The sequence below is a fragment of the Lemur catta genome, chromosome 1 (assembly GCF_020740605.2).
Source record: "Lemur catta isolate mLemCat1 chromosome 1, mLemCat1.pri, whole genome shotgun sequence".
In the NCBI taxonomy this organism is placed as follows: Eukaryota; Metazoa; Chordata; class Mammalia; order Primates; family Lemuridae; genus Lemur; species Lemur catta.
In genome coordinates this window covers 89,822,183-89,844,992 of record NC_059128.1, presented here as the reverse complement: position 1 = coordinate 89,844,992, position 22,810 = coordinate 89,822,183, and the positions used below count along the sequence as shown (strand labels likewise).

The 22,810-nt window shown below is 35.0% G+C and overlaps 1 protein-coding gene across 2 annotated transcripts in view; it reads left to right on the top strand.

Moving 5' to 3' along the window:
- The window catches only part of ADAM10 (ADAM metallopeptidase domain 10), a 127,642-nt gene extending 107,614 nt beyond the window's left edge, over positions 1-20,028 (top strand). The window contains exons 12-16 of one of the 2 annotated variants that reach the window (XR_006729826.1): positions 3,671-3,854; positions 4,577-4,685; positions 5,161-5,381; positions 13,766-14,013; positions 15,719-15,801. Coding sequence is in view for 1 of the 2 variants with exons in the window: in XM_045530224.1 (XP_045386180.1) it covers positions 3,671-3,854; positions 4,577-4,685; positions 5,161-5,381; positions 15,719-15,845; positions 17,778-17,872 (736 nt within the window). In the remaining variant the exon portion in view is untranslated. Of the gene's footprint in view, positions 1-3,670; positions 3,855-4,576; positions 4,686-5,160; positions 5,382-13,765; positions 14,014-15,718; positions 15,846-17,777 lie in introns of those variants that run through there. The other variant, XM_045530224.1, reaches the window with a different exon arrangement.
- Positions 20,029-22,810: the final 2,782 nt, after the last annotated feature.

Below are 22,810 nucleotides of genomic sequence, written 5' to 3'. Positions count from 1 at the left end.
ATTTCTGTGTATTTGTACAGTTTTGAAATTTTCCCTTGTTACTGATTTCTAGTTTTATTCCATTGTAGTCAGAGAAGATACTTGATATGTTTTTAATTCTTTTAAATTTGTTGTGAGTTGTTGTCTCTCCCTTTAGATCTAGTAATATTTGCTTTATAAATCTGGGTGTTCCAGTATTTGGCATATAGATTTAGAATTGTTATATTCTCTTGCTGAGTTCATCCTTTTATCATTATAAAATGACCTTCTTTGTCTCTTCAGTTTTTTTACTGAAAGTCTGTTTGATCTTGTATAAGTATAGCTATTCCTGCTTGCTTTTGGTTTCTGTTTGTGTGGAATATGTTTCTCCATCCATTTACTTTAGTCTACATGTGTCTTTACAGGTGAAGTGAATTTCTTGCAGGCAGCATATAGTTTGATCATATATCTTCCCCCCCCCATTTGTCTACTTAGTAGAATGATCATATATCTTTTTAATCCATTCAGCCAATGTATATCTTGGGGATATAGTGGGTAATTTAATTGGTTTACATATATGGTTGTTGATAGGTGAGGCCTTACTCTTGTCATTTTGTTAATTGTTTTTTTGTTGTTTTGTATATGCTTTGTTCCTTCTCATTGTTTATCATTGAGATTTGGTAGTTTACTGTAGTAGTAACATTTGACTCCTTTCATTTTCTCATTTGTATATCTGCTCTACCAGTTTGCTTCATACTTCTGTGTGTTTTCATGATGGTGATTATTATCTTTTCGCTTCCAGATGCTGGACTCATTTGCACATTTCTTATATGGCCAGTCTAGTGGTGACGAATTCCCTCAGTTTTTGCTTGTGTGGGAAGTACTTTATTTCTTCCTCATTTCTGAAGGATAGTTTTGCTGGGTATAGTATTCTTGATTGGCAATTTTTTTTTTCTCTCGGTATTTTGAATATATTATCCCATTCTCTCCTGGCATGTAAGGTTTCTGCTGAGAAATTTGTTAGTCTAATGGGTATCCTTTTATATGTGACTTGATACTTTTCTGTGGCTGCTTTTAGAATCCTCTGTTTGTCCTTAACTTTTGACAGTTTGACTATAATGTGCCTTGGGGAAGACCTTTTGGGTTGAATATATTTGGATATCTTTGAGCTTCCTGGATCTGGATATTTCTATCTCTCCCCAGGCTTGGGAAATTTCAGTTATTTCATTAAATAGGTTTTCATCTCTTTTTCTTGTGGAACTTCTATGATATGAAAATTTGTTCATTTAATGGTGTCTTATAAGTCTTGTAGCCTTTCTCCACTCTTTTTCATTCTTTTTTATTCACTTTAACTCAGTATTTTCAAGTTCAGAGATTCTTTCTTCTGCTTGATCAAGTCTGCTATTAAAGCACTTTATTGTATTTTTTATTTAATTTACTGAATTCTTAAGCTATAGGATTTCTGTTTTATTCTTTATAAAATTTATCATTCATATCATGAGTTGTTTTTCTGATTTTGTTGAATTGTCTATCTGTATTTTCTTATATTTCATGAGGTTTCCTTAAGATCATTATTTTGAATTCCTTTTTTGGCAATTCACCGATTTCCTTTTCATTGGTGTCTGTTAATATGGAGTTACTGTGTTCCTTTGGTGGTCATATTAACTTGCCTTTTCATGTTTCTTGTGTCTTTGCACTGATGTTTGTGCATTTTGTGGAACAGTCGCCTCTTCCAAACTTTCTAGAGTGGCTCTCATAGAGGAAGACTTTCACCTGCAGTTTGGTCTTAGTGTGCTGGTTGGGAAGGAAGTGGTTACTGTTTCCAGGTAGGTGCAGTGGTATAGTCTCTGTGCAGCTTCTTCAGCTGTGTTCACTGTCAACAATAACTATGGGCACCTCAGTGGCTTACAATCTAGAAGTTTGTGGTAATGACAGCAGAGGTGTAGATTGTTAATGTCCTTGGTGGTAAGGGGTTTTGGAGCCCTCCTGTTTTCATTTTTCCCACAATGGTGAAACTTAGCCAAGGGGATTCCTCTTGGTGTCAGATCTGACATGGCCTAAAGCACTGCCACAGTGCTGGGTTCCAGGTACAGGTGCTTAGCGTAAATGTGGGGCTGGAGTCTTAGGCTTAGTGCCTTGTAATTCTATTATGTCACCTGGTCTTGCTCTCTGTGGCAGGGTTATATGTAGGTTGCCCATAGTGCCAGGATCTGTGGCTCTGTGGCATCCTCCAGCAGCTTGGGGCCAGGGGCCAGGTTGTAGCTGTGGGACCTAGGGCACAGCCCTGGCCTGGCTCCAGGAAAGAAGAGGTGCTCCAAAGATTTGAGCCAGGACACAGTATATGGCTGTAATTCAGGAGCCTTAGCCAGTAGGGCTCAATGGCAGCTTGGGTCCCTTGGGATGAGGAGGCATGTAGTGGTAAGTCTAGACTCTGGGATGGTGGGCTTCAGCAGTATCCTAGACTCTATGAGGGCAAGTGTATCAGTAACAAGCACCCTGGAATGGCTGAGCACAGCTGTCACTTGGGCCCTGGGGACATCAATAACTTTATTCTCCAGGAAGAGGAGTGTTTCAGCCGCTCAGACTCCAAGGGGCTAATCTAGCTCCAGGGAAGTGGGGTGCTAGAGTTGTAGGGCATGGTGTCTCAGCTCAGCCATTGCTCTAGGATGTGGGTTACTACATCAGCTCAGCCTGAGATGCACAGCTGCTCAGCTCTGCCAAGGCACTATTTCTCCCGGATGCAAGATTCTGCCAAAGCACTGTATCCTCGGAAGGGAGTGTGCAGTGTCAGCTCAGGCCCCTAGGGGGAGGGCATACCTGTGGCTGAAAGAGGTAAATGGAGACGTTCTGCCAAAATACCCTCTTTGGGGGGTGGGGGGCGCAGCTTCAGCCCCTAGAGAGAGTGAGGGGAAGGGTAGGTTGAACTACTTGGCCCCACAGGGAAGGGTGTGACATTTGCTCTCAGCTTAGCTTGTGGGATGTCAAGCTGTGGGATGGCAGTTTAGCCTGAGTACTAAAGGGGTGCTATGACTACTCACCTTGAGGACAAGGCACACTTCATCATTAGTTCCAGTTCAAGGATTGCATAGCACAATAGTCACATGAGCCACAGAGTGTGGGGCACAGTGTTGGCTCTTTCTCTGGGGAGGGCATAGCTGTGTGGCCTCTAGGCAGCTCCCTTAGCTGGGCTCAGTGTGTGTGAGGACTGCAGAGGACCCCAGTAGTGAGGACTGTAGGTGTTGGTGGGGGCTGTTGGGATCCTCTTGCCTACCTTTTCACCATGGGGGGAAGTTCCTGATGGTTCCCAGCTGATCCTGGCTGGGGGATGGGGCGGCAGAGTCCTGGTGTTTCCTTCCATTCTCTATGTGGCTGTCCTGAATTGCGATGCTCAAAAGGGTTTCTGCTAACTCCTTTGATGTGCTCCAGTGCTCTCCTTTAGTTTTCATTAAAATGTGGTTATTTATTGTTTTGGCTGTCTTTGTGGAAGGGAAGAGTGCTAGGGGCTTCTAGTTTGCCATCTTGCTGACGTCACCTCTTATTCCCATATTTGAAGTTGTATACCAGTAATATACTTACTATTTAAAAGACAAGATTTACAATTTATAAATTAGGACCATATCTAATAATTTGGATCTAATCTGCTTTAACATCTAATGGTATATAGAAAATACCTAGTGATTTACTTTTTTAAATCACTTATTGTTTCTTCTAGTCCAAGTCAAGGTCCTTGTTGTACAGCACAGTGTGCATTCAAGTCAAAGTTTGAAAAGTGTCGGGATGATTCAGACTGTGCAAGAGAAGGAATATGTAATGGCGGCACAGCTCTCTGTCCAGCATCTGATCCCAAACCAAACTTCACAGACTGTAATAGACATACACAAGTGTGCATTAATGGGGTAAGTATTTGATTTTTTATAGTTTTTTATATGTAATTTTAGAAAAATGTAAATTTAGAAAATCTATTTTTTAGGATAATCACTGACACTTAAAGCTACATAGTTAAAGTAATTAATCTTAGTCTCTGTTTAAGTAATATTACTGTCTGTTCCCCACAAAGTCATGAATTTATTAGGTGGCATTCAATTAGCTACTGACTTCTCTTTCATCTTTCCAACTACATTTCATTGATATTCTCTAGAGGAAACAGTTGTACAGCTAGGCATGTGACTTTGTCTATACTGCTTTTAAGTTTTATAAATTAATATTTCCATAGCCTAAATAAAAGAACTTTTCTGGTGATTTTCTCTGAATGTGAAGCCTTTAAAGCTTTCGTGGCTGATCAGCACTTTCTTCTACATGAAGAACATTTAAGTTTTCTATTCTTATAAAGGAGCCACAATAACTAACATAAATTTATGCTCCTCTAATCTCTTTCTGTGCTTTTGTTTTAGTGTTTTTTTAAGTTGTCATTGCTCTACAAGATTTACTGTCTTACTTGCATTTACTCTTTTTCAAATGTGTTTTTGTGATCCAGTTCTGATACTTATCTATGTTTGTTTTTCATGTATTTCCACTTAATTACTCTGACATTGGAAGCTTATACCTGCCTGGCTATTACTATGAACAATAGGTTTGACTGTACAGAGATTAAATAATTTGTCTTTTATTTTTCTTCCAGCAATGTGCAGGTTCTATCTGTGAGAAATATGGCTTGGAGGAGTGTACCTGTGCCAGTTCTGATGGCAAAGATGATAAGGAATTATGCCATGTCTGCTGTATGAAGAAAAGTAAGGCATTTAAAATATAATAGTATAAAATCTGCTTAAAAACCATTATTTTCTCTAAATTTTAAGTGTTAAATTTTGACATATAGTTTGGATAGGTAGTTTATAGGTAAATCTGTCTTCTTGAGAAAATTGTAAATGTAGCATAGCATTGTGTCTCTTGCATTATGGTCCTGTAGTGTTTTTAAAATGATAAAACTAAATACAACATTGCCAACTTTATGGCAGTAATTTATATTAACACTGTTATAAGGTTGTAAAGCCATTGTAGGGACTAAATAAAGACTTGTTGGTTGGTTTTTTATATTGTAACATTTAAAGTGAATTACTAATGGCATTATCCAGCCTAAGTCATGCAGGTCTATATAGCATGTCATGGTGATGATTTTAGGCAGTTTTTTTTTTTCCCACTTTGTCTTTCCCCAACTGGCCCATTAGGAAATCTGGTCTTCAACTTACATTGGCACTTCTTTTCCAGTGGACCCATCGACTTGTGCCAGTACAGGGTCTGTGCAATGGAACAAGCACTTCAGTGGTCGAACCATCACCCTGCAACCTGGATCCCCTTGCAATGATTTTAGAGGCTACTGTGATGTTTTCATGCGGTGCAGATTAGTAGATGCTGATGGTCCTCTAGCTAGGCTTAAAAAAGCAATTTTTAGTCCAGAGCTCTATGAAAACATTGCCGAATGGATTGTGGTAAGTATGGTTTTTATTTATAAAGAAATTTTAACTTAAAATGGTTTGATCTTAATTTTACTTGGCCAGAAGTCACCAGTGTCATGAGTAAAATCACTTCTTTCTTATTTATACTGGAATTACTTTATCTGAAGATTTTTAAAGTGCAAATATTCTTGGTTAATAGCCTTCTGAAGTGATCAGAATCTCCACATGTGTGTCGTTCATAGGTTGGTTAGTAGGGGATGGGAGTCATAGTTTTACTCTCTTCCTTGGTCCATGTCCTGGATGAGTTGCTTGGTCTTTTGGTCCATATAATTAGGACGTAGTTATGGGACTTTTTCCTCAAGTTGTTTGGGAAAGCCCTGCTTGATTTTTATACTTCTCTCTGGTCTCAGTATGACAGATAGCAAGTTCTACTTTGCTGAACAGGAGAAATGAAAATGACAGTGGTTTTATAAAGTTTTTTTTTGATCTTTCAATATAATTTCTGAGTCTTTGTCTTGTCTGTGATAGAAAATATTGAACAGAGTTAAGATCAGACACAGAGCCATTGGTAGATCTGTTGATGACGATGGATATTGATCCAGTATTAATCTACTTAACTGTATTATTTTTAAGCCCACATTTCTCCAAGTTATGCAAACATTAAATTACCTGAAATTTTCTTAAAATATTGCTGAGAATAACTATCTCAACTCACTTAAATACTCATACTTTCTAAGTGTTTGCATTAAAATATCTGCAGGAAACTTGCAAGTGATCTATTAATATTTGAGAATGATTGAACTGAATATAGTTTGCTTTGGAAATTGATTTAGAACTCAGATTCCATCCTTTCCCAAAGTATTTTTTTATGTTTGTATGTGTGTGTGTTCAGGACCAAGGTTGCTTTAAAAGTACAAAAGATGTCTATGTGGTATGTCAGCCCTTTTCGGCACTCTTCTAATAACATTATATAGTAAAAATTTTGTAGTTGCCTCCAGCATTAAAATGTTTGTTGTTCATAGGGAGGATAATACGTTATGTGTTAGAATATGTGATTTTTAGATATGTAATGACTGTGTAGTGGGAAGAGCATTGAAATTGAATTTAGAAAAGGAGACCTAGATTTCAAACCAAATAATTGGGCAGTTGACTTAACTTAGATCTCCTTAAAACGTGTTACTCATTTTGTATTCCTGTGCTTGTTACATAATAGGTGTTTAGTAAATACCTGTTAAGGCAAAGGTCCTGTCTGGCACTATGGTATAGTGGAAACAGCATAGTCTTGAGAATCATGTAAGGATTCATATCATCTTTCTGGTATTTATCAATTCTGTGACTTCAGGCAACTTACTTACCTTTCTTCGTCCTTTACTTCCCTGTTTTCAACTCAGATCCAGTTCTTTTTTTCTTTTTTCTTTTTTTCTCTGATTCTCTCTAATAATAAGTAGAAATGTAATGTACTTGTCTACTATAGTGGACAGTGTGTACAGAAAAAGAAATCTCTTAATGGGGATCTCAGAGTTACATACTGCTAAGTATATATTGTGCTAGATGTTTTAGGTTTTCTAAGCACTAAATCATATCATCTGAACATAATGTTTTTTCACTTTTCTCCATTATTTCTAGTTTTGACTCATTGACTTACAGGCATTCCCTGGGTTACAGATGACCCCACTTACAAACAGGCTCCCAAGGCTCCCCATAAGAGTAATTTATAATTAAATTAATAATTCAGGAACTAGTTTCTTCCATACATGTAAACAAACCCGCATGGTGTAAGTGGTTCATTGGCACAGCATCGTTTGGCTAGTGGCTTGTCTCATTGTTTATACGGTTGCTTACGGACAGCATCACTTTCATCTTAACTTTTTTATTCAATTTTGTGAGTCTGTGTTTACCCTTATGACCATGCCTCCAAAGTGAAAGTCCGGGTGAGCCTACAGTGAAGAGAAAGGTGATTACAATGGAAATGAACGTAGAAATAATTAAGTGTTTGGAGAAAGACCAGATGCCATCATTCATTGGGAAAGCATTAGGCTTCAGTCACTAGCCTGTTGGAACAGTTATAAAGGATAAAGTGAGAATAATGTAATGTGTGAAAGGCAGTGCTCCAATAAAAACACCATTATTATTATACTAAACAGCATAGCAGATTAATTATTGAAATGGAAAGGTTATTATTGATTTGGTTAGAAGATCAAAATAAGGTTAACGTTCCTATTAGCCTACCTTGATGCAACGTTAGGTGAGTGTTGACTTTTAATATTCTTTTTTGATATTTCATCTATGTTCTGTCTAAACTTTTTGTATGAGTTTGTTTTTATGTTCTGTTTGTTCGAATTAAATGAAAGAGCACAGTAATTTCTGTAACTTATTATAGTACAGGGGTAGTATTATTACAGCATTACACTGTATTATTATTACCACATATGAGCCATTATGATATTGTTGTTATTATTACTGTTGCTGTATATGCACTATTCATCAGGGATCTGAGTTATATACAAATCTGACCTAAGGATGTTCTCAAGAACATATTTCATTCCTAACCTGGGGACTGCTTGTATCTAAAATTTCAAAAGCTCGTTTATTTTCACTTTAAAAATATTTAATAGACATGATCTTTTAAGTATTTTTTTAGACCTTTTTCATATTTTAGATTTGAAGATTAGTGCTTCTTACAATGACTTAGCAATATGAAGTCTTCTCTTGTGCTCTGGAACTCATTAATCAGGCGCTTTTAGGTTGATAGAAGTTTGCCGTAGGAATAGCACATGCTTTTATTTTATATCAATGTTGATATTCATATGGCTCTCTTTTGAATAGCATGGCCCATATGCCTGAGGAATACCAGTAGGCCGTTGCCGCATTTGTGGACATTAACCAGGCCAAGCAGTAAGATAACACATATCCAATTCCTTATAAGTTATTTGTCTCATTTCATTATGTTCAGAGTTCACTTTCGTAACAGAGTTTATTTTGTCACATTAATAGTTCGTGGTTTGGCCTTTCATCATGTTAGGGAAGTGTCCTTCCAGTTAGTAATACAGATTATCAGGATGCTCTGGCATAAGAAGCAATGAAAGAGGTGAAGACTTAGTTTCACTGACTTTTCTTTCCAGTGGTGTCTGGTGCTCTTTGTCTCTTTTCTATGGTACACTGGCAACTTTTCTCCTCATGCGAAGTAGAGGAAGAACCTTAACAGTTCAGGGTATGGGTTATTGACCGCTACTGGTGCCATGGAAATTATACTTTCTTTTCTGTAAAGAGTTGTTTTTGACAGCCATGCTTTGATTTTTCAGAATATATTCACTATATTTGCTGAGTGCCTACTATGTGTCTGGCCCGGAGATAATGATAAATGTTTAGATTTATCAAGTAGTCATCTAGTTCTTAGATGAGAACATTCACCATTGACTCTGTTGAGACCTTGTATCCTACCTTCTTTTCTTTAATTAGGGGTTAAGGGTATTAGTAATTCTTTTCTAGTTTCTTCCATGGTTAATGTGTTCTGATTTTCTATATCTTTTGTGTTGTGTTTGACATTGTAGAAAACCATCTTTTACCTTTATCTTTTTCAAATTTATTCTTGTTTTTCCCCCCTCTCCTTTTAAATTATTGCCTGCTATTTTGTAGCTTTTTTCTTTTTAATTTGTTCAGATTTATTCGGAGTTTATATTTTTATTTTTTATGAAGAATCAACACTTTCTAATGTTTGAATTAACTTCTGTTGTCATATTTTGCTCTAATTTTATGAATCTAAGTATTAACTATCTGGTATTCTTTATGAATGAAAGATTTAGAGTATTGACTCCCCAGTGCTTAGTAGAACACTAGCTTCATGAAATCCTTTAGGGGTTTGGTGGTCAAATGAATCTGGAAAACACTATACCCTAGTCCCCTCTTAGAGATTTGTGAGAAAATTGTGAGAAGCCCTACAATACAGAAACCTTTTAAACTTCTTTTTTCAAACTTACCAAATCCCAGAAACCTTTATTCATGTAAAGCTTACGAAACCCTAAATAACCTTACAAGTTATTTGGGGAAACATTGATTAATAGCAGTAGGTCTCAATTCTAGTTGTACACAAGAATCACCCTAGGGTTTAGACCAGTTAAATCACAATCTCTTGGCATTAGGCTTAAGTATCTGGGTCTTTTAAAACTCTCCAGCTAGTTCTGATGAAGAACCAGGGTTGAGAACCACTCATCTAGAACAGGGGTTGGCAAACTGTGGCCCATGGGCCAAATCCAACACTCTGCCTATTTTTGTATGACTCATAGGTTTTAATGTTTTTTCAACCATTTACATTTTTAAATTTACATTTTTAAATGGTTGAAAAAAATTTTAATTATCAAAATAGGATTCTTTAAAAAATTATGTGAAATTCAAATTTCAGTGTCCGTAAATAGCATTTTATTGGAACATGGTCACATCCATTTGTTTACACATTGTCTGTGGCTACTTTTGCACTTTGGGTAGTTGCAATGGTGACTGCATGGCCTCACAGAACCTAAAATATTTATCTGGGCTTTTATAGGAAATATTTACCAACCGCTAATCTAGAGCAGTGTAGTAGTAGTCTCAAAGCATAGTCCCCTGACCAGCAGCATCAGCATCACCTGGGAACTTGATAGAAATGCAAATTCTCAGGTCCTACTCCACAGCCACTGAGTCATTAGATGATGGTGCATGCAAAAGTTTGGGAACCTTCTCTTCTCCTCCTCCCTCCACACCCACTCCACCAGTTTTTACAATGTAATGACTCCTTTTTTCAAAGACTTGTAACAGAAATGTTCTACTTTGTCATCCCGATATGATGAAAATGGAAGATGGTTGTGAACTTGTAGAGTGCATCATAGCCTGGTAGAGTAGGCCACATAGGTATCACTTATGAAACTTTAACAACAAAGATGCAATGATTATCACAGCGCTTAGCATATGGTAAGGACGCAGTATACATATGCTAGATGAATGAAGCAGATTTCTCAAACGTAATAATTTATATAAAAAAGAATAAAAGTGTGCATATTATTTTAATTTTGAAACTGTGATGTTTTCAGATTCCTCTCAGTGATATTTTATCTAGCTTGCCTAGGTTAAACTTAAAGTAACTGAAAGTTTAGTAGCTAGTTGTTTACTGCTTGGCAGATTGGTGGTGGTAGTGGTAGTGATAGTTTGAGGGATAGGAGAAGAATATTTAGTCAAAGTCCAGACTAATATCTTCTGAAGGAAGTATGGAAAGGAAGCTTTCTGCCCATGAAGGGATGACATGATCAGTATCATGACAAGGAACTGTGGGTCCCTCATGGTCTTGTGACCCACAAGAAGTCCAGAGTGTATTTGCTGACAGTGAGATTGTTAAATACTTGAGTATTCACTGAAAGGTTTATATGGTTGACTTTTTCTGAGATGTTTAAGTTAAACAGTGGATTATTTTATGTCTGAAAGAGACTTGATTGTGTGTCTTCCTCCTTCCCATTCATGCACTTTTTTGGGGTGTTACCTGTTTTATTGTTTTGTTATCTTATAGGTCCTTTTTGTTTATTTAGATTATTAAGTTAAACACTATTGTAATTAATACATAATAAATTAGACTGGTAAATTTTGACTTTTTGCTTTGTCATTGACTATATTTAAATGCCTGTATTGAGCAACATCTTTCTGTTTTTTATGTAGACTTATTTTTTCAGTGTTGATATAATGCTGGTTAAATTCTCGGCTATTTTTTAAACTTTTGGATATCTTCTCTTTGCCTCTTAAGTTTTGCTTAACACCTTTGTCACTATGACAGATAAGAGCCTGACACATGGTTTAAACTCATTAAATGTTCGTTGAATGAAATGACAGCTCTCCTTTTTGTCAGACCAACAGGTTGACAATTTGTGATCTTTTCTTTTGAGATGAAACACATGTTTTGCATTTACTAACCTGGTTGATATTCTTTTCCCAGATTTTATAGTATATGTAAAAAAGAAAAAATTCAATTTAGCATTTAAGTCACTCTGATTATTCTCCTTTAAAGGGAGCATCAGAAAAAAAAAAACCCTCTTATCAAAGGTGGCCATACTTAATTAACACTCTCAGATACACCATTGTTTTGTTTAGTTTTTCTTGCTACCTTCTATCCACTGCCGTGTTCCATTTCCCCAGGTGCTAAATTCTGAAGAGCTACTGTCAACATTGCCACTAAAACATCTCAAGCTTTGGGCTTCTGAGATACATAGTTATCTGAAAAAATTTGGAAGAAGTCCAGGAACAATGTGCTAGAAGGAACCGGAAGTTTTCAAGGGCTCAAGTGCCATATTTTATTACATATATATTAATCTGAACTGGGACTAGGTCCCTTTGACCTTTGTTTTTCTACAGAGTTTTAACCACTATTATATCTAGGCTTTGTATCTCCAATCTGTCTCTCTTACTGTCATACTGTGTACTTGCATCACTGTTTATTTAAGACTGTATGGATACTAAAAAGCTATTATTAGACATACCAACATGGTTTTTATGCCCCATCGTTGTTGTAAGAACATTGTCACATTATTTGTATGTGTTAAGCAATCTAGAAATAATGAATGAGCTGTTAGAAGTGTTTCAAGGTCAGTATTTAGAATAATGACTTACCTGTAATAAACTAGTCCAATAGGTATTTTTTTGTGGGCTAGGTACTGGGGTGGTGGGATATAAGTTCAAGGAGCTCACAGTTTGTTACAGAAGACAGGCACATGGAAACATATTTTCAGTCTGTATGCCATTTTTATAGAATATAGGGGAGCCTATTGGGGAAGGCCTTGGGATGAGTAGAAGTAGAGGGTACAGAGAGAGAGATTTTATGGAGATGGAGCATGTGGGAAAAGTCACAGAAGTATGAATTTTCCAAAGCAAAAAATCATTTTTTCCCCCTTTTGGGGAAAAATTTGATTATTCCTTTTTTTATTGACAAAATAATACATTCAAAAGTGTGTCCTTTTTTCACCCTGGACCCCCAGGATGAATTTCTTATATATTCTTCAGAAAGTGCCTATACCACTATAAGATTATATACTTTTTTTAAAAGGTGGAATCATATCACATATACTTTGCTACACTTTATTGTGTGTTTAAGTTTTGCTTTTGTTTTTGCTTTTTTCTCTCTCCCACATAATGGTCTATCTTGGAGATCTTTGGTGGGAAGCTTTTGAAGAAGGGTTTGACATAAAGGAGTGACGTGATCAATTCCATATTTTAGGTAGTGGTAACCCTGATGGCCATGTGAAAGATGATTTATGCAGGAAAGACTAGAAGGAAGGAAATGTGTTCAAGAATGTAGTGAACATTAGGAGTCAAAGTGTATCCTTTGTAACAGAACTAGCTCGTCAACCTGAAAGTCATAGGAAAAGCCTTGACCCTTTGTACTCATAGATTGGATCACAGTAGAGGTGATACTGCCTCCCCAGAGGGTGTTTGGGAAGTGTACAATAGTTGTCAGAGTAACTGAGGGGGCTCTTTTGGCATTTGATGGAAAGTATATGGTAAGGTTGTGGTTTCCAAGCCAGATTCAGCCCTGTCAACATGTTTTGTATGGTCTACATATTCTTTTTAGAAATTTAGAAATTTTAGAGGAGTTTGCCAGCATTTAAAAATAGATTTCACATAAAAATTCAGATTTATAGCTTCTCTTGAAAAATCAGATCTTTAAACAGTAAGGTTGAATTACATTACACCTTACCTGCCTTATAGGCATTTGAGTTTGTGGTCCTCACAATAATGAATGATATGAGGGACCATCATGAGACACTTTTCACAGAATAGAGAATAAAAATGAAAATAAAGATACGGTGGCTATGGGACTCTCCTATATAGAGATCTAATCTTAGGAGAATTATTAAGACTTTTGAGAAACCTTTATCTAAGTGTGAATCATTCTGTTTGCTTTTAAAATTGAATATATATGAATGTATGTGTGTGGGTGTGTATCTTTTTTATTCCATCTTTATTCTTGAACAGTTCATTCCTAAAGCCATTAGGTGAGGCCAAGCAAGGTAGGCTTCCAGGCCAGGTGGGGGGAGCTATAGTGGCACAGAGCAGGGTATTGGCATCTGACTAGATTGGGAGGGTGTAGAGTGGGGAAGGCCACCACTATGAGGTTTCAGAGCCCAAGCCGGATGAGAAGTGTACTACTGCAAAGCGGTGACTGGCCTAGGATATCAGAGTGCAAGTAGGGTAAGGAGAGAGTCTACCTAAGAGGGTCAGAACTTAAAGGAACCAGGGCTCTTTGGAGAAATGGCTGATTCCAGGGCTGGGGTAGGGAAAGAACAAGATGACTCTGGAACTTCCTGTTGTGCCATAAAGTAAGAAAGTGCTCAAAGAATGATGGGGATATGTTCAGAAGACCCAAAAATGATAGTAATGGATTATAACCATTTTGTATAAAATAGGAAACCACAAGGGAATAAAGAAATGAATACATTCAAAGTTTGACGAAGAATAGGATATTTACATAGTTCCAAATTACATCCCTACAAAATACTCATTGACTACGACAGAGAATTTTTGTGGTTAAGTTTGGCCGATAGAACCTTAATCAAGTGATCAAGTCAACATTACCAGTAATGAAATCGAAATCATTTGGCACCTGGTAGGATGTTATGAGAAGAACACAGCATCTGTGATGTTCTTACCAAAGGTATATGCCCTGAATCTAATCATAAAGGAATACCAGAGAAACCCATATTGAAGAACATTTTCATAAAAACAACTACCCATGTAAATCCTTAAAAGTGTCAAGGTCATAAAAGCCAAGGAAAGACTAGAGCCTTTCTAGATTGAAGGCAACTAAAGAAACATGGCAGCTAAAAATGCAGCACATGATTCTGAACTGGATGGTGTTGGGACAAATGGCAAAAGTTGAATGGGGTCTGGGGATTAAATGTTAGTAATGTATAAGCACTAATTCTTTGATTTTGATGATTGTGTTATATAATTATCTAGGAAAACAGCCTTGTGTTGTAGGAATTATATGCTGATATGTTCAGGGGTAACATCATGGTGGCTAGCAAGTTACTCTTGGGTGCTGTCAGGTTTTTAAAAGATTTTTGTACTCTACTTACAACTTTTCTGTAAGTTTGAGATTCTTTCAAAATAAACAAATTTTAAAAAATGTAGGAAAGGCTTTATACACACACAGAAAAACTGGCTTGGGATATTTTGCCACAACATGCATTTTAATTTTAGCATTACTTTCATTAATGCTAAAATTAGCATTAGTATTACTTTAATTACATCATCACTGCTGGATAAAGTAAATAATATAGAAGTAATAGACTGTTCTAAGTCCCAGATCATAGAACATCTTCTTAAGTTAGAGTTTTGCTGGAAATAATTAGCAGTAACTCTATAATGTGTTATAACAATCTGTGTTAAGCCAATGTGAAGATTCACAGTTGTAAATATTTTATGTTTATTAGTATATGATCTCTTAAAACAAAGTTTGAACATTTGAAATTGTAAAACAGACTTAGAATTTTCTTAAGAATGGAAACTAATTTTTCTATAAGATTTTATCAATAATTTTTGAAGGTTTTTTTTTTTTTGCTAAATTGATTTGTTTCATATGAGTTAAAAGTAAAGTTTTTGGTTTCTTCTTACACTAGGTAAACTTTGCTGCTATATATATGTGTATATCCTTACATTTTTCATATTGAAAAAGATAGTTAACTTATAACTAAATGAAAAGAAAGATATGTATAATATAATGAAAACTAAGATATATATAAAAATAATTTCTATTGTCCTCAAAGTATAGGGCTTAAAAAATAGTAATAATTTCCTAACAGTAGTCTGGGCCTCAAATTCTAAATGAAATAGGAAGAGGAAAAGAGAAGTTTGTTCTTAACTTTGATGATTAGAAAACAGTATAGGTTAAAGAGCATTTTAAAAATCTATTTACTAGTAGAGTTTAAAGCAGGTTGTGTATTTTCTAAGCCATGGAGAGTATAAAAGCAAACAAAACATACTCTATAAAAGTAAGAAGCAAAAAAGAAATGTTTAAACTAGAAAATATTTAATAACACAGGCAAATGCAGTATAACTATATGCCAGATGATCCCAGTTTTGCATGTGTGTTTGTGTATATGATAAACATAGTTACATGTTAGAAAAGAGACTGAAAGGAAAATAAGATTTGAGTGGTTTCCTCTAGGAGGTGAAATTATGGGTATTTTTCTCCTTTAAACATTTTTTATATTTAAAGAAATTAATATGTATGTGCACAACTCCCAACCAACAAATGTTCTTTAAAAATTAAAATGTAATATATTCTGTTTTATGTAATATAAAATATTCTAGAATATTTTATAGCTTTTTCAGTGGAAAAATCTGTTTATTTCTAGGCTCATTGGTGGGCAGTATTACTTATGGGAATTGCCCTGATCATGTTAATGGCTGGATTTATTAAGATATGCAGTGTTCATACTCCAAGTAGTAATCCAAAGTTGCCTCCTCCTAAACCACTTCCAGGTAAGAACATTTGAGCAAAGTGTATGTTTATATAACTCAAAATCATTTATCAGGTAGAATTCAATTATAAGCGAGTGTTTAGTGACTAATTTTATAATACTTTCTCCTTGAACATGGGATTACTGGATGAATGATTTAGTTAATGTTTGTGCTTTTTTTTTAATCAGTCCAGTCTAGCCAATGACTGCCAATGTAATGCTAATTTATCTTGAGTGTCTAAAAATATTCAGAACTAGAAACTCTGATTTTTGCTTGGTTCTTGTTTTTGTTTCATATTCCAATATGTTACCTTGTTTTTATTATGGTAGTTGAGCTACTTTTAAATTATTGGTCTTCCTATTCTAATAATTGTGCTTCTGTTATTTTTATTTATTTATTTTTTTAAGAAATAGGTCTCACTATTTTGCCCAGGCTGGCCTGGAACTCCTGGGCTCAAGTGATCCTCCCCCTGTAGCCTCCCAAGTAGCTGGGACTATGGGTACACTGCACCTATCTTTCTTATTGTTTTTAATGCTTGTGTTCTTGAAATATTTTCTGGCACATAAACTCATTTTCCCAGGGGTGATACTAATGGGGAAATACAGAACCCAGTCTGTGGAATAGTCTTATGGGAGAGGCTTCAGCCATCGAATAAGCACGGTCAAGTATTCTCCATCCCTGAAAACAACTCCTCGGTTCTGATCTCCACACTACCTCTCAGAGAGACGCAGCATTAGGAGGAGACCCTCTGTAGATTAGCTCTGGGCATTTGGAGGAGAAAAGGTGGGATGAAGTAACTGCTCCAGATTATTTAGTCTCTATCTATTTATTCCTCCCCCTCTTCAAGGTATTTGTGGCTTTTATGCTGCCTTCAGGATGCCTCTTCTCTACAGATGTTGGGACAAACATTGTCCCAAGGCAGTGGCAGGGGAGCTGGAGCTAACTGGAGGCATTTCCCTCCTCTACCTCTTGCTTCAGGCCAAGTCCACTACCCTGCACAAAGTAGTTCAAAACTAAGTTTCTTATAGTTTTCTCTATTTTCTCTCAGTTATTCACCTGCATTTACTGTCTTTGGTTAAGAGAGCCAAGTAGTCATACTAGGACCATATCTTACTGCAAATCAGAGGAAATTTGATTTTGATATCATTGCTTTTCTTAAATTCACAATGTTAGCTAGCACTGTGGAACTTACGTTAGTATTTATGGGATTTCCACATGACACATGACACTTTTTAGATACTGTTAACAATTATGATCCCGTTCAATGAAACAATTAATTGTGTATTGCTTTCATTTTAAGTAAATAGCACCTTTAAAAACTTTTTTTAAAAACTAGCTGTCATTTATTGAATCCTCACAAAAAGTGCTAAACACGGTCACATGAATTTTATAATCTTCACAAGAGACTATATGAGTTAATTATCATCCCTGTTTTACAGTCTAGGTATCTGAGTTTCAGAGAGCTTAAGTCATTTGCTCAAAGACACTTAGTAATTTTCTCATGGATTCTGTCCTTAGAATCTATATTAATCTAGATTAATCTGTATAATACTTGTGGTTGTTGAGCACCAAAATGTGGCTAGTCTCAATTGAGATGTGCTATTAAGTATTAATATAAAATACATACCAGATTCTGAAGACTTAGTATAAAAAAATGAAACATTTCATTAATAATTTGTTGTGTTGGTTATGTTTTAAAATGATAGGAAATGAAATGATTTGGCTATATTAGGTTAAGTAAAATAAAAATATTGTTAAGGTGATTCCCTGTCTCGTTTTTACTTTTATTTTCACTTTTTTTATTATGACTACCAGAAAATTTAAAATTATGTAGGTAGCTCATATTATATTGGACAGTACTGAACTGGAACCTTTCTTATTGAAACAGCAGCTTTGTTTTTAAAAATTGAAAAGCTCACAGTAAATCTATTTTGCTTTTGTTGTGACTCTCAGGCACTTTAAAGAGGAGGAGACCTCCGCAACCCATTCAGCAGCCCCAGCGTCAGAGGCCCCGAGAGAGTTACCAAATGGGACACATGAGACGTTAACTGCAGCTTTTGCCTTGGTTCTTCCTAGTGCCTACAATGGGAAAACTTCACTCCAAAGAGAAACCTATTAAGTCGTCATCTCCAAACTAAACCCTCACAAGTAACAGTTGAAGAAAAACATGGCAAGAGATTATGTTCTCAGACCAGGTGGAATTACTTAAATTTTAAAGCCTGAAAATTCCAATTTGGGGGTGGGAGGTGAAAAAGGAACCCAATTTTCTTATGGACAGATATTTTTAACCTAATGGCACAAAGTCTTAGAATATTATTATGTGCCCCGTGTTCCCTGTTCTTCGTTGCTGCATTTTCTTCACTTGCAGGCAAAGTTGGCTCTCGATAAACTTTTATCACAAATTGAAATATATATATTTTTTTCAACTGCCAATCAAGGCTAGGAGGCTCGACCACCTCAACATTGGAGACATCACTTGCCAATGTACATACCTTGTTATATGCAGACATGTATTTCTTACGTACACTGTACTTCTGTGTGCAATTGTAAACAGAAATTGCAATATGGATGTTTCTTTGTATTATAAAATTTTTCCGCTCTTAATGAAAAATTACTGTTTAATTGACATACTCAGGATAACAGAGAATGGTGGTATTCAGTGGTCCGGGATTCTGTAATGCTTTACACAGGCAGTTTTGAAATGAAAATCAATTTACCTTTTTTTAATGGCAGAGTTGATTCCAATATTCATTTGTTCTTTATCAAATGGCTGCTATGAGCATGAGTGACTATGCTGAAGAACACAGTTAAGTGTTGTGCAAACTGGACATAAGCAGCATACTACTCCAGAGTTCTTTATGTAAATGTCTCATTTCTGCTTATGTATTTTAAACTTTCTAATTCAATTCCATTTTTGAATTGATAGGTAAAATTTTATTCATGCTATGGTAGAAATTATGTCAGTGAAATGATTTTTGTTTATTTGTAGCCTACTTATTTGTGTTTTCCATATATTTAAAGTATGCTAATTATGTTTTTTGTCTGATATGAAAAGAAAAGCTGTGTCTTTGTCAAAATATTTGAACAGATTTTTCAGCATATCATCACTGATCGTTGGTAACCACTAAAGATGAGTAATTTGCTCAACTAGTAGTTAAAATTATAGATAGACCTTCTGACTTTTTTTCCCCTAAAATGTTTAAACAACAATGAAGGTGAAACAGCACAATGTCCCATTCCAAATTTATTTTTAAAACAGATGTAAATAATTGGCATTTTAAAGAAAGAGAAAGCAAAAGCATTTAATGTATTAACAGGCTATTGCTATGCAGGAAATGGAAGGGGCATTACAAAAAAAATTTTAAGCTTGTGACATATTTATTGCTTCTGTTTTCCAGTTACATTGCTTAAATTAGAAGTAAACAGCTATGATTTTCCTGACTTCTCAAATTTAGGGAAAGTTGAAAAGATTTCTGTGTTTTGGCTTTTTTCTTTTTTCCTTTTTTCTTAAGAGTATAAGGTTTACACAATCATTCTCATAATGTGACGCAAGCCAGCAAGGCCAAAAATGCTAGAGAAAATAATGGGATCTCTTCCTTGTAAACTTGTACAGTATGTGGTGACTTTTTTCAAAATACAGCTTTTTGTACATGATTTAGAGACAAATTTTGTACATGAAACCCCAGATAGACTATAAATAATTCTAAACAAACAAGTAGGTAGATATATATGTAATTGCTTTTAAATCATTTAAATGCCTTTGTTTTTTGGACTGTGCAAAGGTTGGAAGTGGGTTTGCATTTCTAAAATGGTAACTTTTATTCTGCAAGAGTTCTTAGTAACTTCTTGAGTGTGGTAGACTTTGGAACATGTAAATTTTTTGCTTGTAATGTTATCCTGTGGTAGGGTTTTGGCAGGTACACACACTGCCCTATTTTATTTTGAGTCTAAGTTAAATGTTTTCTGAAAAGAGATATGTGCACTGAACTCTTTCCACTGCGAATCAAGATGTGGTAAAACAAAAGGATCAAGACAAATGAGCTCTAATACTACTGTCAGTTTAATGTCCACTGTGTTTTATACAGTATCTTTTTTGTTCACTTTGGAAATTTTTACTAAAAATTGCAAAAAATAAAGTATTGTGCAAAGATGTAAGGTTTTTTGAAACTTGAAATGCATTAATAAATAGACTTGATGAAATCAATGTGAAGGTTCTATACTCTTTGAACTCTGAGAACTATCAAAAGAAGCTTCCCACAAGGCAGCTTTTTCTTACTAAAAGAAAGACTGTTAAGCAGAAAGAGGATTGTCTCTTCTCACACAAGTATAGACAATTTTTATTCCTAGTTTGGAGTCCACGTAGATTTCCAATTAGATACTCCATCTGCACACAATGAACATTTTTAAAACACTCCGCTAATCTGAACTGCTTTACATTGTTTCTAATCAATATTCAGTGCTTGTCTTGGGGGAAGAGATGAGTCATTTTGGAAACTTACAGTCTTATTTATATGTATTCAAAGTTTTGAATGCTAACTACCTCATTTATTTTAAAAGTCTAGTTTAATGATAAGTATATTTTAAAATTTTGAGCCAACATTTTACTGTTTTGTCAAATTCATAGCAAATAAAGAGAGAACTGACATTTCAGTGTTATCTAGAAAAGGAATTGTAAACTCAGAATAGTGTCCACGTGGAGTAATCTGCCTCAAATTCTCTTTTAGTCAAGTTTAGCTATAAATAAGTAATATTTGTTAGATGAGTAAGTATGCAATTTACGTTGTTAATTTAGGCCCATCAAAATGTATATTATGTTTAGTTATATAGTTTAGTCATGAACCATTAATATTAATGAATTCAAATAATTATAAATTTGTTATTTTTACTTTTAATTGAATGCTAAAATTTTGTTTAGACAATCTTCCTCTCCCTCTCCCTCTTCCTTTGTATCTTTTTCTTTCTTTTTTATTTTTCAGTTTCCTAAATTCAGACACCAACTCATAAACAAAATGAGAAATAAAATAAATTTATTAAGCATTTCTGGACTTCATGTTCCCCGTAGTATCAGGCAATATCATGCAGTTTGGGGAAGAATTTATTTAAGGAAAAGACAGCTTTATCTGATCAGTCTTGTTTTCTGAGATGTCTTCAATACTTTGTGCTTTGGGTACTTCGTTTTTGTCAGAGTCACAGACTAGTTAAAACTGATTTGTCCAAGCTGAGCAAACTGCTGTATCCTTAAGACTTTTATCTATGGTCTGTAGTCTAACCTAATGATTATTATTTCTACAAAGATGAGATTGGTGTCCTTGGCAGCTGTGAAATTGTGGATACTTGTGCTTGAGAAGGCCTTTAATTTCTCATTAAGTATTTCTAGTTGAAGATATCAGAGCATCAGTGAAATAAATGTGTTACAATCCTGGATAGCCCATCTTCAGGGGAACAAGAGGAAAGAAATATTATCTATATTTAAAGGCTCAAGATCTCCCCAAACTAGGGAGCAAGCTGGATGTAGTTTTAAAGCAGCTGCCAGAGACAGTTCATCTTTAGAGAAGTCATTAAAGTTGTAAGAAATTTTAGTTTCCCCCAAATGATTTTTACTTCTAAGAAACTAAAAAATGATTAGTTTGCCCCATGGAGGGCAACTTCAGTTTTAGTATCTCTAATTTTATGTTATTGATTAAAAACAACTTCCATTTGATTCTCTTTTTCCCATTTATTGCCAGTTTAGTTTTACCATCATTGTTTCTGTATCTCTATATTATATCTCTTTATATTATTAGGATGCAAATTTAGCCCTTGTGTTTTATACTGCTATATTGTTTGTGTGTCTTATATGTATATATAAAATAGTGTATATATACACATATATACAGTATTTTCAGTAGAAATTCATGTGTTTTATAATTGATAAGCTCTTCAGAGCATCTGTTCTCTCCTATAAAAAGCAATAGGGTGCTAGGTAAAAATGGAAGATTGAGCAAAATATTTATTAGCTTCTGCTCTTTCTGAAATCCCCACAGTGATTGGAGATAATCCAACAAAGACAAGGTGGATTGAAGAGAACAAGAACAAAATTTTGGAACCTGGGAAGCAGACTGGGGAGTAGTATCTGACATGGCAGACGCAGGGAAGTCAAGTCCTATCCCAGCAGTGGAAACAGAGAGTGGTCTAATTTGCATTGTTAAGATTTGGAGAAAAAGCCTTCAAGACTTTTTTCCTATGCACGTATGACTAAAAGCATAATATGTACACTTTTGTAACCTACCTTTCTTATTTAATAATACATTGATATTATACTACGTCATTTTAGTGAATATAAATATTTCTATGAGTATATTATATATTTTTTAAATTGACCAATTTCCCATCATTTGGACATTGAGGTTCCAGGTTGTTCATTATTTTAAACAATCCCATGAGGAAAATCCTAAGCCTAATAATAAAATTCTTAAAAGTGGAAATGTTGGGTTAAAAGATTTTTTTAAGAGTCATTGATAAAAATTGTGATATTCCACAGAGATGTACCAAGTTAAACTCTCACCATTAATATATAAGAATAATTTTTTAAAAATCTGAGTCTTACGCTTAAAAATCCACAGGTATGCAGCCACATGAATTTATTAGAAACAATAGTAGAAGACTTGTTTAATCGACTTTATTAGCTTAATTGACTTTAAATAAAAGTCAAATTTAGTGCCTCGATTGTGGTCTCTAAATGGGATTCTCTTCAAAGAAACCAGACTTTCTTGGATTAATGACTAATTCCAGATGTAGGGAAAAAAATGTACAAGAAAACCTATTAATAGAAAATATTGTGTTGTACCAGAGATCTGTCAAAAAGATTCAGGAGGCACCTTGAAGAAGTCCCCACTGTTCAAAGCTGAGATAATTTTAACATCAGTAAGGATAATATCTGTAAGAGATTGAAACTCATTCTATTACGTTTAACTCTATGAGTTAATGATAATGAACAAAATTGTAGT